Source organism: Aricia agestis, chromosome 2 (genome assembly GCF_905147365.1).
Source record: "Aricia agestis chromosome 2, ilAriAges1.1, whole genome shotgun sequence".
Classification (NCBI taxonomy): Eukaryota; Metazoa; Arthropoda; class Insecta; order Lepidoptera; family Lycaenidae; genus Aricia; species Aricia agestis.
In genome coordinates, this window is record NC_056407.1 from 793,555 (window position 1) to 808,847 (window position 15,293).

A 15,293-nucleotide genomic window follows, 5' to 3' on the forward strand; every position below is an offset into this window, starting at 1 on the left:
TGATACATAATTTATGAGGCGATCAGGATCAGGCTCACACCATTTGTCGCGGCAAATCTTATCTTACACCTTAGAAATTTTCTTATAACGGACCATTTGATTTTTGATATTTCCAATGGTCTTATCTATAGGAAACGGTCGGCAAAGAAGGGGATGATACATGAAAACTTGTAAACGATTAGTTACCGCCTTAGTCTTATTTTTTCCGAAAAAAAACAATTAATGAAATATATAACGAAAAAAATAATGGCATTCATTAAAGTAAGGCGCACCAAGGAATCATGATCAAAGGAAGAAGAAGTAATGTAAGCGCTCTTACAGACGAACTTATCGACCGCTGCCGTCGACTCATCGTCGTTCGTCTGTAAGAAGTTAAAGGTGTAATACTATGTGAAGAAAATACCAATAACACTTCCTTAAACCTTTACTCACATCAAATAGTACAAGCTCTATTACTTCTAAATCACATCTGGGGCCTTACTCCCGAAACTGATATCGATTTCGATTTTCGATTTCAACGGTTTTTGACACTTTAGACATCTAAAATAGCGCACGATCGTGCTGCGGATCGGTTTGAAACTAATCAACCTCAATGGATTTTGCTATTCCTGACAGCTATACTAGCGCACGATCGGGCTGTGGCTCATTTTGGAACTAATCAGCATCGAAACATTCCCCAAATCGAAATCTTAGGTGCTCGCGACAAACAAAATTGTCTGAGAATCGACTTTCAGATCGTGTACAAACGTCAAATTTCACGGTAGCAACAGAGGCATCGACATCTATTGAGATCGATTGATGCCGAGTTAGGTATTGTAAACATTTTAGGGTCACTGTGGTATCGATTGGTATGGTGTCGTTTCATTTTTGTTGATAATAAATATTAATTCATTATCAACAAAAATGAATTTTAACATAATAATATAGCTCGCCTGCAAGCTTTTTTTAATGTGATTGATGGCACCTCCAAAGGAGCTCTACAGCTATACGGTCCCATTTAAGTTTGGTATCGTGCTTAGCTTGGCTCGCCCGCATGTACCCTTTTACGATTCCTGGATTATCTTCCAGGAATGTTCGAGGTACATCGAACAGATCAGCATTTTTACATTATAATAATCGCCTTCGCATATTGCGAGCGCAGTTGTCGAGTAGTTGCCGAGTTGTCAACCAATCGGTCCGCCGTCCGAGTCGCTGCCTTGACAGCTCGTAACCATTACCATTTACCATAGTTAAACCATAGTATAATTGACCAGTGAAACCCGTGTAGTAAATAGTGAATAAATAATTTAACCAGTTTTGCATCTTTTAAATCTACCAACCACGCGTGTGTTAACCATAAACTAAACCATCAGAACAACCAAAGAACCAAACCAAACCACCAGAAACTCCACCCTCAAAACATTACCCTTTTCAAGGAATCTCAACAACATTTATATTTTATACTTAGGTTTTTTTTATGAAAGAAAACGAGCATACGGGTCACCTGATGGAAAGCAACTTCCGTCGCCCATGGACACTCGCAGCATCAAAAGAGTTGCAGGTGCGTTGCCGGCCTTTTAAGAGGGAATAGGGTAATAGGGGAGGGTAGGAATGGGAAGGGAAGGGAATACGGGAGGATAGGGAAGGGAATTGGGCCTCCGGTAAACTCACTCGGTGAAACACAGCGCAAGCACTGTTTCACGCCGGTTTTCTGTGAGAACGTGGTATTTCTCCGGTCGAGCCGGCCCATTCGTGCCGAAGCATGGCTCTCCCACGTATAAATAAGTAAGGTGCGTCGGACGGATAATTATTTTCCAAATAAAAACTTACTTTTGATGTCGGCATGCAAGGATACAAATATTACAAATTTTATACTAGAATATGTATACTTACTTATGACAATGTTAAGTGTAACTACAAAAGAGAATTTACATATTTGTTTAATGTCAAGATGTTCCTTAACGAGAATAACCATTTTAAACCCACTAAAGTAGAAAATGGGCACATCCATCTAAAGTTTCTAAAGAAATGTATTTTTATGGTATGACGAAAAAACACAAACATTACAATATACTTAATCTATGTAACATCTTCTATACATATAAATAAAATTGGAGTGTCTGTAATATTGAAAGAACCGTTTTTTACTACATGCATATGAATGTATGTAGGTACATACACCAAAACAACATTTTTTGTCTATATGTATGTCTGTCTGTCTGTTTGTTCCGGCTAATCTCTGAAACGGCTGGAGCTATTTTGCCGGGACTTTTTTCGGTAGATACCTGATGTAGTAAGGTGTAACTTAGGCTACTTTTTAACCGACTTCCAAAAAGGAGGAGGTTATATTTTACTTTTTTCATATTTGTTAGCGGACTATCAATCTTTGTTATTATACTATGTTGACGCGGACGAAGTCGCGGGCAACAGCTAGTATTTCATATTTTTCGTAACCTTCTAATAATTTTAAATAACAATACAACGTTGCCATAAGAACGTTGACAAGTCACAAGACGCCATGGCAACATCTCGATTTTGATACGATTTTGTTCCGGAATTCCTTCGCGTTACAATGACATCAAAAACGATATCGAAATCAGACTCGTATCAAGTTGATATCAGTTTCGGGAGTAAGGCACCAGACCTAGTGACAGCATCTTCGTCTTAGTCTATAACATTCTACACTATGAACTCACGTCAAGTGGCGGGTACAGCAGGCACGTGACGGGCGCGTCGAAGGAGCACCTCGCCCGGAGCGCGTGATCCCGCGTGTGGTGCACGAGCAGCGCGCCGTCCGCCCCCGCGCTCAGCAGCAGCGGGCGCGTGCGCAGCGCCGCCAGCGCCACCGCGCCGCCCGCGTGCGCCGTTACCACGCGCGTGTGCTGCGCCAAGCCGCGGTCTAGCTCCAGGTCCACCGTCCAGATGCCGCCGTTACCGTCCTTACCACGTGGAACAAGTTAACTATCAGTTGGTAAAATCTCAAAGTTTGCAACATGCCTAAGTTTCATAGCCTATGTTGAACAGAGTTTAAGGTTGTCACAGACAGAGCAGGTAATGTAAAGATGTATATTATAGCACGATACATCTCGATACATCTTTCTATAGAAATCGTCAGGAACTGTGAAAGTAGCAGCGCTGAAAGACCAAAAATTTTTTTCACTTTTGTATGGGGAAACTCGTGACGCTCGGGCCTTTCCCCATACAAAATTGAAAAAAAAATTCGCCCTTCAGAGCTGCTACTTTCACAGTGAACTCTCTACAAGGAGGCTCTCTCTTGTCACACAGAGAGCAGGTAATGTACCTGCTCTGTGTGTGACAAGCTTTACCTGCTCTGTCTTTTTTTTTTTATTCATTTCAAAAACTTAAAAACTAATACATTTTAAATCTCGCCAAACCAAAGTTTAACGGCGAGATACGCTCATTAACCTTTTTTTTTATACTATTCTATTGTATACATTGTTTACTAAAACTATAGTGGACTGAGTCAATATGCCAATTACCAAACATCTGCTTTTTAAAATCCATCACAAACAAAAATTCTTGGGCATTGTTTAACATCTGTTACTAAAATACATACAATAGGATACATAAGTTTAGTAAAAAACGTACATGTGGCGATTTCAACTTAAACTTTCTAAATGTTCTAAGCGGCCCTCGTCACCTGTGTGTCCACCACAAAAAGAAACAAAACAAAAATTGTAACTTAGAACTAAATAGTAAATATACAAGTAAAATAAAATAGAAAAATTGAATATATATTTTATACTTAGCTTAACCTATCTTATAATATAATATATACTTATATATTTCTTGTGTGCGTGTGTATGTGACTGAACTCCTCCTAAACGACTGGACCAATTTTGATGAAATTTTTTGTGTGTGTTCGTGGAGATTCGAGAATGGTTTAGATTTACAGTTTGGTCTACTTGAAAATGTTTTTTCAATTAATTTCTTATTTATAAGGAGTTGTTGATTTTGGAATGTTTTACATTAGATCCGGCGGACGGCGCTATCATCGCATTCAATATTATTCTATTTCAATTTTAGTTTGTCCTGACAGATGGTGCTACGATTAATTTGAAAAAAAATTTGTTATTCAATTCATGTGCTGATTAAAATATTAAATAAATAACACATAGGCTACAATTTTAACCGACTTTCAAAATGGGGGAGGTGTTATGTTCGTTTTCTTATATTCAACGATTACTCCGCCGTTTGTTAACCGATTTTCAAAATTTTTCTTTTGGTATATAGGGTATCATCCCAATTTGGTATTATATTCAGAAAAGTGGTGATCTGATGAAGGATCCATAAGTAATCGAGGGAACTCCTCAAAACTTATAGGGAAACATATGGTGACTTCGGTTTCGTGAGAAGTATTCTAAGCATATGCTACCAACAAGTAAGATTTTGCACCGAGATATACCTGGTATACCGTGGTTCGGAAGGTGCTGAGAGAATTCCTGATTCTTTATAGATACAAGTTTGGGAGTTTCGGCGTTGTTTTAAGAACAGAAAGCATATGCTACTATGCAAATTACATTCTTCATCATCATCATCATCATCATCACTACCATATTATACCATTTCATAGTCTTTTAGATCGAGACTCGAGTTTGTCAAGCGATAATTAAAAAAAATCTATATCTACCTAATATTATAAACCTGAAGAGTATGTTTGCTTGAACGCGTCAATCTCAGAAACTACAGGTCCGATTTAAAAACTTATCTCAGTGTTAGATAGATCATTTATCGAGTAAGACTCATCATTTATCGAGAAGGTTATATTATATTATTACTCTAAGACTAATACGACAGAAGAAACTCAGGAAAATGTGGGAAAAACGGGGGAAATATTTTTTATGGGAAAATGTACCTACGGATTCTGTAAAATTTCTAATTTACGCGGGCGAAGCCGCGCGGGACATCTAGTACATTTATATGATTTATACGATATGTCCGATGACAGACTCAAACATTTAGCACTTCGACTTTTAACTTTTTCTTAATAAGCTTTGGTGACAGTTTTTCCTCACCCCTTAATATATTGTATTTGTTACATATTTCAGGTACTAAATACTTATTTGTCCTCTCTCCATAGTAATTTTCTGTGACAGCCTGACGTTTTAAGACTATATTATAATGGGTAACAAGTTACGACTAACAACATTGAAACCTTAGGCTTTTTTACAGACAAACGGCAGTTGATGTGTGCTGTCGACAAGTGCCGTTCGTCTGTAAGGACAGGCTTAGGATTCTCTAGGGATTATGGTAAAGTTGACTTACTTGGGCGTACCAAAAATGGTCCTTCTGATGTTTCAAACACATTATCTGACAGCCGGGAACCTGAATAACAAGAAAAAAAAATAACTTGACATAGTTTATCCAGCAGCGCCAACAAACATGATGATATAAATAATAATATGTCATTTATTGTAATGACAAATTGTTTTTATCATCATGTTTCCAGAAATCTATACTAATATTATAATTCTGCAGAGTTTGTTTGTTTGTTTGTTTGAACGCGCTAATCTTAGGAACTACTAGTCTGATTTGAAAAATTCTTTCAGTGTTAGATAGGCCATTTATCGAGGAAGGCTATAGGCTATATTTTATCACGCTAAGACTAATAGAAGCGAAGAAATAGAGGAAAATGCAAAAAACGGGCTGAAATTATTTGAAAGGGCTTATTTGAACGCGCTAATCTCAGGAACTGCTGGTCCGATTTGAAAAATTATTTCAGTGTAAGATAGCCCTTTTATCGAAAAAGGCTATAGGCTATATTTTATCACGCTAAGACTAATAGGAGCGAAGAAATAGAGGAAAATATGGAAAAAACGGGGGAAATTATATGAAATTGCTTATTATCTTAAGAACTACAGGAGCAATTTTTATGTTATTTGGTAAACATGAAGAATAGAGCACGTGAAGGGACATAGGCAATTTTGTTTGCGGATAAATGTACTGTCGCGTGAAATTCCTAAATTACTCGAGCGAAGCCGCGCGGAACATCTATATATATATAATATAATCGTAGGAAAGTCAATTCTGTACATTGAATATTTTTGTACAATTAATAATACTTGGGACGTGATCTACTATGCTAACGCGGACGAAGTCGCGGACAACAGCTAGTCACAAATAAAATGCGCATACGCAATGTGCTGCGGTCATGTGTTGTGCAATGTGCATGTCCAGGTGGTTCCGCCGTATGCAAAGAAGCACTTTATCATAATTTAATTATACGATAAGAATAGAGATAGTGAGCAACAGTGACGTCATACGCAGGTGTCGGCGACGGGGTTGAGCTCGACGTAGGGGTCGTCCTCGGGCGGGTCGGCCTGCTCCACCGTGTCCCAGTACCACGCGCGCACGCACCCGTCGCGCGCCACCGTCGTCACCTCGTCGCCCGCCGCGCTCAGCATAAACTGCACCTGTACACATACCAAACCTAAAAAGCTCCCAACGCAGAAACTACGGCATAAGCAGTAAGGAGGTTCCGAAACGATATATTATTAACAGAAATTAAATTGGAGATCCTTTGATCAGAAAATGGGCAATAGGCATTAACAGCTTATCGGTGGGCACTAAAACTTTTCGAGTCCTACTTATCTGACAAAATTCAGAAACATTTTTAGCTCTTATAAAGTAGTACTTACAATAGGAGCTGCATGACAACTCTTTCTCCCTCTTCGTGTCACCTCCACTTTGACAAGACCCGCCTCCCATACTAGGATGTTCCCCCATTCGCATCCTGACAGGACCTACGAACGTTGTTTGCATTTTAAAAATTTACTTTATATCAGAAAATTGATGTCATCAGTGCAATCTCTTTATAACTTGAATTATACCAATTACCTTACTATACGTTGATTTAATATATGGATACGGCCTACGCGTCATTGGTTGTTGCGTAGATTCTAATCTTATGTAAAATAAACTTAATTGTACCTTTTCATCAGGCATGGGGTAAACGCCGACAACGTCGCATATCTCCGTCCCACCAAACCTGCCGAGTTCTCCCTGCAGTTTCAGCCCGGTGAACGTTCGAGCCATCTTCCAAAACTTTATGTGAGCCGCCCCTGGAATTCAAACTTATTATCTCAAAGGCAAAACTAAGCGTACAGTACGATCTCCAGTCTCTATATTTTGTTCCTTATCGTCCTTGAGTAAAATAATGCCCTTTATAGAAATTCTTAATTCCGTAGGGCTAATTTTTAAATGGAACTTATCTTCCGGAAAGAAAATATTGGAGTCAACAGTGATGGTTACTTGAATATGTAGCCGCAATAGCTGGTTATTGAACAAATTACCAGCAGTGGTGAGTTGTCCTGGGCAGTAGGGCGAAAACACGACAGTGTGGACGTCGAAGGTGAAGGCGCTGGTGCGGAGCATGATCGTGTGCCGCCGCCAGTTCCAGATCGTGAGGTTGTAGTCCGGCTCCTTGCCCACCGACGCCAGGAGTTCGCCATCTGGGCTGTAAGGAAGCTTAATATGTGTTGAATAATATTAATACATATTATAAATTATAATATTATATGATACGCATCAGATACGCTGTGATGAGTCTGCGCATAGACTTAATATATAAGCATCATAGGCTTATGAGTCTGCGTGATGCGGACAACGGCTGGCAGAGGTGAGTTGAGGAACTATGCCTAAGCGGGGAGTGGACCACCCTGGGGTTTTAGTTGGTAGATCCTACACGGAGTGCCACTTACTCCTGCCGACGTCCCCACTCCCCAATTCCCCGGCGATGCGCAAAGCGCTTCCTCATCTAAAAAAATGGACCCTGAACAGGGCTAAATATCCAAATCCCCAGTTACATATCTTTTGAGAGCTAATGTAGACTTTTTATAAATTCTTATAAAAATGGCTTAAATTATTATAGGTACAACAGCTAAAGCACGATAATTGCGAAGCAGATAGAAATTCATCCATTGATTCATCGCTACTCATCTCTTTCGCTTTCACACGACGTTGCGCGTTGGTATGATGCTCGTAAATTGTGCATCGAACGAGTATTACGAAAACAAACTAGATTTTGGAACGAATTACAAAGTCAAGAATACCATGTAAAGCTGGCCGCATACACACGTTTTCTGTATTCGATTTCCTAATGTGGAATTGCAATTTAAAATTCCGTGAGACTAGCACAAACGTTCGTTTATTTTACGCGAAAACGCCCCTGCACTCGAAGCGAAATTCGTTTCATTCGGAAAAAAGCTAACATGAGATCCAGTTAATGTATTTTCGACTAATTCCATGAAATTCGGTTTTCCGAATACGAAAAACGAATTCGGAAATCGAATGTGGAAAATGTGTACGCGGTCAGCCTAAATGTTTTATAATACTAATTTTTAACAAACCTAAAGTCTAGTATAGAATAGGCGTTGGTGGTGCCATCTCTCAGCACGGCATCGATCTCCATCTGGGGCCAGGTGTACAGGAGGATGATGGGGTCCCGATCCCCCTCCCCCGCCTCGGCGATCGCGATGCGGTAGCGCGGGTCTTGTCGGTAAGACTAGACAAATTATTTAAAAAAGATAAAACCGACTTCAAAAGAGAATTAAAATTCCCTATCTCAAAAACTACTGAACCGATTTTGATGAAACTTGCAGCATACGACATACCCTAAAGTTGAACAATTCCAAGTACAATCAAAGACAATAATTACTTACTTCTTGTATATATATATTGCTTGGTATCCGATGAAAATGACATTTTCTAGAAATGATTCCTAGCTAGATCGATTTATCGCCCCCGAAACCCCCTATATACTAAATTTCTTATATATATATATATCATCTAACTAGAAACCCGTAACGTAATAATAGGCGTGAATGCACAATATATTTACAAGCCATAGTTTCACACGATTCAAAAGCGTTGCGATCCGATTTCGATTTTTATCCTAGTCAAGCAGCAACTTTGTACAATCGGAGAAATTGATTCATAGGCAGTTGACGGACCTACGTAAATTGGTCGGATTATGACATTCAATGATACAGTTCGACAAGGCTCTATTTGAAGCATAAAGTTAATATACCTAGCCGAATAGAGAAACAAAGGCCTGAGTAAGAGAGATGTCACTATCAGTAACACTGCGTGGTAAAAAGAGACGTGTGATACATGACAGTAGCACAAATTTTTTGACGTCCAGTCGGCACGTGCCGCACGTTGACAATTTTTAACAAAAAAAACGTCATTTCGACATGTGTTTGACAGTTCTCCTTTACCAGCAGCGCTCCCGTCAATGTCACCCACGTTCAAATAAAGCCTTGTCGAACTGTAGCTGTGATCTGTCAGATGGGATTGACTCAACGCGACCAATTTACATAGGTCCGCCATCTGCCTATGAATCAATGTCCTCGATGGTACATCTCTTACCGTGATAGCGCCAACAGTGCCGCCCGTGGTGCTCCTGCGGAACCATGTCTGCTTGGTATCGACGTCCATGAAGGTGACCATGCTGCCGGCCGCCCAGCACACCACCGCGTCGTCGCACGCGCACAGGTTGAAGTACTTCTGGCAGTTGTAGCCGTACGAGTATCTTGGCTTGGATAGGAAAATATTTTGATAGATCTTGCCTTTTCAAGACGCTCACTTGCAAAGGCTTTTTAAAAGCTGCAGGTATTGCTATAATATTGTGACAATAAGGGTTAAACGGGTAGGTTTAGATCCACGCTCGAATAGTCAGTTCGTAAGCGTGTTTATACACGGCGCCGCCGCTCGCGCTGCGAAAAGGGTACAAAGATGAGTGTGCAGCGGCGAAAAGGGTACAAGGATGAGTATGCAGCGGAGAAAAGGGTAACCTTGTACCCTTTTCACAGTTTGACAAGGCTCTATTTGAACGTGGCGAGAAAAGAAACTAAATGCTCCTATCATAGAAAAACGTCATTTTTGACATGTGTTTGACAGTTCTCCTTTACCAGCAGCGCTCCCGTCAATGTCACCCACGTTCACATAAAGCTTTGTCGACGCTAAATATAGGGGAAGCGTATAGCCATTAAATTAAAGTCGCTTGGCTCTTTCACGTTTACATTCTAGCTCGTATCAGTCGTATTAACGTACCTACACAAGTAACGAGGCGAATATCAATAAGTATTTAAATTTTAAATATAAAAACAGAAGGTCAATAGACGAATTTCTCTCTATCCAACGACCACCTTTTATCGAAAAAAAAACTGACACTGCGCTCCGTCGTAACATTGAGTATCCCTAATTTTCTCGCAGGTCGCGCAAGCAGCATATACGTTGAGGACAGAAGAGCTGCCGCTGTGGCTATTAAATTTATCTACGAGGTTTGAGAGGAAAAGGATACTCGAACTGGAAAAGGTTGTCGGGCAGCGTGGAGTCGGGGCTGGTGACGGCGCCGGACACGAAGTCGTCCGAGTCGTACTCCGTGAGGATGGACTCAGCATCTGCTTGCTCCTCATCTACCGCTTCCGTCTCCTCGTAATCTGCTTCTGGTAATGTCACAAGTGGAGGTCAATTTGCATATGAAACTTTTGATCGATTAGAAGCCTTAGATCTTAGTATCTCTTTAAGTATGACTTAGGACTATTTTTAAATTATTTAAAACCAGCTAACAATTTACAATAAGTTTCTAGAGGAAAGCCACATGCTCTGCTCTAGAAAATTATTTTAAATTGTTATGCAATGTAAAAGTCACTTGCGCTGCCACTTGTCATGCCGCCGCGCTGCCGCTACCCGATGCGGCAAGTATGTAGATTGTAGAGAGCTAAGTGTAAACCATAAAGTTAAGGCTGATACCGCCCTGAAATTAGCAGGTCGATGTCTGTCAGTACGAATATCGACGTAAAGGACATTAAAATAACATTCATATCAGCGCGCCTTGTACAGTCGCGGTTACGACGCTCGCCGCGTCCTTGATAGGGCGAAATAGGAGAAAATTATACTTTTGGACGTGATTGTTCTATTAAAAATTCCTCGTGAGGAACTGTAGTATAACTGATAATGTATTAAATATAAAATTTTCAATGCTCTAAGCCAATAGGTTAGGAAGTTTATAGAATATTTGCAAAAAATCGATGACCACGGAAATTTTTTTTTTCTGAAACCCTATTAAGTTTGAAGCAATTGAAGATTAAAGACCAGTCTACAACATATATTTTTTTCGGTATTGTGCCTCGAGTTGCAACAGACTTTATAAAAGTTGAACTAAGATGAAATTGCCAGGTAGCCCCTTAATAATGAGATTAAGGGGCTACCTGGCAATTTCACCGAAATTGATGTTCGTCTGTGTGTAAAAATGAGCTGTGTCTAAAGCTCTCTCCACACTCGCGGCGCGAATTGCGGCCGCGATTCACGGGTTCTACGCGCCTTGAACACGACGCGAACAAATACGGCCCTCTACTCTCGCAATCTTCGCATTTACGTTCGCGCATTTGGATAAAATGGACGTTGAAGTCACTGTTGCTGCTGCTCTGACATTGTGTGTGACTCCGAATAAAAGCGAGTGTGGATGATGATGAGGTTCGCGCTTCGCGAGCCCTTTGTCGCCTTGCCCTTTTGGCCAAAAAACCGACACCGGACGGGGAAAGCCGCGAGTGTGGAGCCCGCATAAAGCCGGCTCCACACTCGCGGCGCGGAAGCCCTCGAAGGCCGCGAACCACGACTGTGGAGGGTTTCGCGGCTTCGTATTTGTTCGAATCGTGTTCACGGCGCGGATCGCGGCCGCAATTCGCGCCGCGAGTGTAGAGCCCGCATAATAACTTTATGGTGTAAGCGCAGTACGCACACTCGCGACTCGCGTCGTTACTGCCGCAGAGGCAGACCGCAGAAGACGTATTCAGGGCAAGATTTCCGGCAGCGCGAGGAGCAGCGGCAGTGACTGTGGCTGAATCTAAATGTCCCATTATAATTATTATAAATTGACAAAGTATAAAGTACCTTCAAAATCTTCTGATTTTTCGTTAGGCATTCTGCTTTTCAAAAGTTGTAGTCTGTAGTACGACAACGTAAAGTTTAGTCTTAGGGTGAAGCCAAACGAGCGCAATTTGTAAGTTGTGAGTCGCAAAATTTCTGCCGCGTAAATATCTTTTTATACAAATTACAAATCATGACTCACAAAATTACGCTCGTGTGAATCAAACAGGACTTTTGTATGAACTGAATGCAGCAGAATTCTGCCGAACCGAAATTCTGCGAATCACAATACGTCACAGGTCACAACTCACAGATTACGCTCGTTTGGCTTCGCCCTTAGGTACTTTAAGTATCACTTTTATTAAAACTTTTATTTGCAGGATTTACTTTCTAAGAACGAAAAATAATATCAATTAATTTTTCTAATTGATATTTTTCGATGACAATTATTTAGAAAAAATAATGTCAGTTGCTAAGGAACAAATAACATTTTTTTATATTTACTAATGCCTGTGAGTTGTGACCTAAGTTTACCATTTTGATTTTCACTATTTTTCACATCTTATTTCAACATTTTTATTGTAAATAAGCAATAAAGATAATATCCAGGAGATCTTGATCTTAATATCATATTATAATTATGCCGCGGCCGCACATGCGTCTATCGTGCTGTTACACGGGGCCTTGAATTCCGAGTTTAAAAAAAAGGTATAGTGCTGACAAGACTTAGGCTGCGTTTCCACTGAAGCGGAGCGGAGAGGAGCGGAGCCGGAGCGGAGCGGACCAATCGTGCTATTCCAGCGGAATGACAGCGAAGATTTCGAGCATGGTGATTGGTCAATTCGGCACCGCTAAGTTCCGCTCCGCTCCGCTTCAGTGGAAACGCAGCCTTAAGGTCTAGTTAGCTAAACACCTAACAAATTAAGGGTGTAACAGTACGAAGCTTCGTGCTATGAAACGATACCTTTGGACGATACACGCAGATCATCCAATGGTATCGTTTTAAGCACGAAACACTACGCCACGGGTTCCCAATCTTTTTCAGCCTGCGGCGCACTTACATGACGTCAGTATTTAGTCACGGCGCCCTAGGCCTTACTAGAGTAGGGCCTAGGGCGCCGTGACAAAATATATAGCTATTAGAAAAATATACGTCATGTATATTTTTCTAATAGCTAGGTAGACATAGCTATTAGAAAAATATACATAAATAAATACTTTTAATAATTATAGTTAGGTTAAGCAAATAAATAATAATAAACAAAATTAAATATTTAATCATCTGTCTGGCTTTGTATAATAATTCATATTAAGTACTTATAATCTTATTTAATAATATTAAATATTATTAAATAAAATTATTTAAGTATCCATCATTATCCATAACCACAAATTTTGTGGTTATGGATAATGATGGAGAATCGACTCACGGGCCACGGCGCCCCTCTTGCCTGTCTTCGGCGCACAATTTGGGAACCCCTGCACTACGCATGTGCGGCCGCGGCATTATAATAATATACATTTTTAATTTATAATAATTTCTCAAATGATTGCAACCGGTAGCTTTTCAGTGTTTGCTATGAGGCCATAAAGTTAAGAAAAAAAACTTCTTTTGTGACATTTGACAATTACTGACGTTTGACATGCGTTTGACAGTTCTGAAGCAATGTGTGTGTTCTATTATAACTCTAGAAGTATTGCTGGCGATGGTTTAATGATATTTGATTGGCTACCGACACGTCAGATGACATTGGCCAGTGTACTGTATAGAATTTATGAACATACCCTGAAGTTTTCGAAGTCCGAAATGTTTTATAACTTTTGCACAAAAAATAGATTTTAAACTTAACTTTTTTCATTAATAATAGGTTTATTAAAGGCGATAAGAATGTCACAGCCACATAGAAAAGCTGCGTTGAATCTCTATAAAACAGTAAGTTTATTACATATTTTATAATTACCTACGTATTTTACGCAGACAATATGTTTCAAAATTATCCTTATCATTTTCAGCTGTTATTCCTTGGCAGGGACTGGCCTCAAGGGTACGATCTCTTCAGGAAGAGATTACATAAAGTATTTCAGAAGAATAGCAGCGAAACCGACCCAGAAAAGATACAAACCATGATTAAACACGGGGAGTTTGTCGTGAAGGAGATAGAGGCCCTGTACAAGCTGAAAAAGTACAGAACTCTAAAGAGAAGGTACTACGATGACAGCTAAGTCCTTTACCTTAAATAAATAAAATTTGTTTCCTAGATTATAATATTTGATGTGCTCTTGCTCTTGTAAGGCCGGCCATAGACGGACCTCATTTTGCAGTTAAAACCGACTGCAAGATGGGGTCGCCGCACGGCGATCTGCAGTTTTCACACTGAATTCATATACTGCAATACACCAACTGTTTGAGCAGTTCTTGAGCGGTCGGTGCAAATTTCAATGCGACCACTCCAGAGCAGCCGGCCCCAACTGCAATTACTTGCGGTCCGTCTATGGCCAGTCTAAGGTTACTACTCAAATGGTGCTACAAGTTAGTAGTATAAAATTGCAGACTATTAAAGTTATAATAATTATATCTTATTAAAAGCCATCACAAAATGTTACCTTTAAATATTCTAAATTGCCTGTGATATAAAGTAAAAATATTGCACAATGTTAAAATAAATGTTAATTCTCTTTAACAATGTACACTGTTAACCTAAATAGAGAAATTATTGCATAACACAAATATGCAATAATTTCCCTATTGCCGCACATTGTTACGGGGATCGCAGTGGCCTGCAGTTTTCATGGCCCACCCTGCTGTGCCCTTTACAATGTGTGTGAAGCTTATATTGTAAAGGCAACATAAAGTCACCAAAAGGGATTAAAATAAAAATGCATTATTTCTATGTAATTATGTATTATAGACATTTTTATAGTTTACATAATACATTACTGTTATAAACTAGATAAATAATAACAGTTTGCTTAAAGACATCTCTAAATAATTTAACACAATGTTGAAATTGTTTTCATTAATGTTGCGAGTGATATGATTATATTGTGATTTTTTTAAATCGAAGCTATGTACATTTTATAATTTGTATAGTAATAAAATGCAGTTTCAGATGTATTTTATATTTTAAAGCAATATAAATAGTTGTATATAAAATGTACTTAACCGTCACTAAAATCTAACCATTAAATCCTGCAAACCATAACTTTGCAATGGGTATTTAAAATATATTTGTAATATATCAATTAAACTCTTCTCTAATATATTTTTAATAACTTTCGATTTTTTTAAATGGACCTGACCCAATATATTATAGTTAATGCACAAATTAAAAATGATAGTACGGTAATGAAGTATGGTACTTCGCATTGGAATGTTGCAATGTTTTGCTAAAAAATTTGAGTTTACATAAGCTTAATGAAGT

General features: G+C 39.4%; 2 protein-coding genes across 5 annotated transcripts in view; one reads left to right on the forward strand and one right to left on the reverse strand.

Annotated features, from left to right (window-relative positions):
- Window positions 1-11,942, reverse strand: part of LOC121739794 (cilia- and flagella-associated protein 44) — a 50,179-nt gene extending 38,237 nt beyond the window's left edge. For 3 of the 4 annotated variants that reach the window (XM_042132363.1, XM_042132361.1, XM_042132364.1), the window contains exons 1-10: window positions 11,896-11,942; window positions 10,304-10,448; window positions 9,370-9,532; window positions 8,349-8,503; window positions 7,293-7,456; window positions 6,931-7,061; window positions 6,639-6,743; window positions 6,264-6,413; window positions 5,266-5,325; window positions 2,676-2,918 (exon numbers count right to left, since the gene is read on the reverse strand). In XM_042132363.1, coding sequence (XP_041988297.1) covers window positions 2,676-2,918; window positions 5,266-5,325; window positions 6,264-6,413; window positions 6,639-6,743; window positions 6,931-7,061; window positions 7,293-7,456; window positions 8,349-8,503; window positions 9,370-9,532; window positions 10,304-10,448; window positions 11,896-11,926 — 1,347 coding nt within the window. In that variant the 5' untranslated portion in view covers window positions 11,927-11,942. The remainder of the gene's footprint in view (window positions 1-2,675; window positions 2,919-5,265; window positions 5,326-6,263; window positions 6,414-6,638; window positions 6,744-6,930; window positions 7,062-7,292; window positions 7,457-8,348; window positions 8,504-9,369; window positions 9,533-10,303; window positions 10,449-11,895) is intronic. The other variant, XM_042132362.1, reaches the window with a different exon arrangement.
- Window positions 11,943-13,643: 1,701 nt separating this feature from the next.
- Window positions 13,644-15,088, forward strand: LOC121739809 (electron transfer flavoprotein regulatory factor 1). Its single transcript, XM_042132389.1, has 2 exons — window positions 13,644-13,804; window positions 13,885-15,088. Exons 1-2 carry the CDS (start codon window positions 13,760-13,762, stop codon window positions 14,092-14,094), a joined length of 255 nt encoding a protein of 84 aa, XP_041988323.1. The 5' UTR covers window positions 13,644-13,759; the 3' UTR covers window positions 14,095-15,088.
- Window positions 15,089-15,293: the final 205 nt, after the last annotated feature.

Coding starts and splice junctions, on each gene's coding strand:
- LOC121739809 (XM_042132389.1), top strand. CDS start 13,760: ATGTCACAGCCACATAGAAAAGCTGCGTTGAATCTCTATAAAACA. Junction 13,805..13,884: donor CGTTGAATCTCTATAAAACA/GTAAGTTTATTA, acceptor TATCATTTTCAG/CTGTTATTCCTTGGCAGGGA.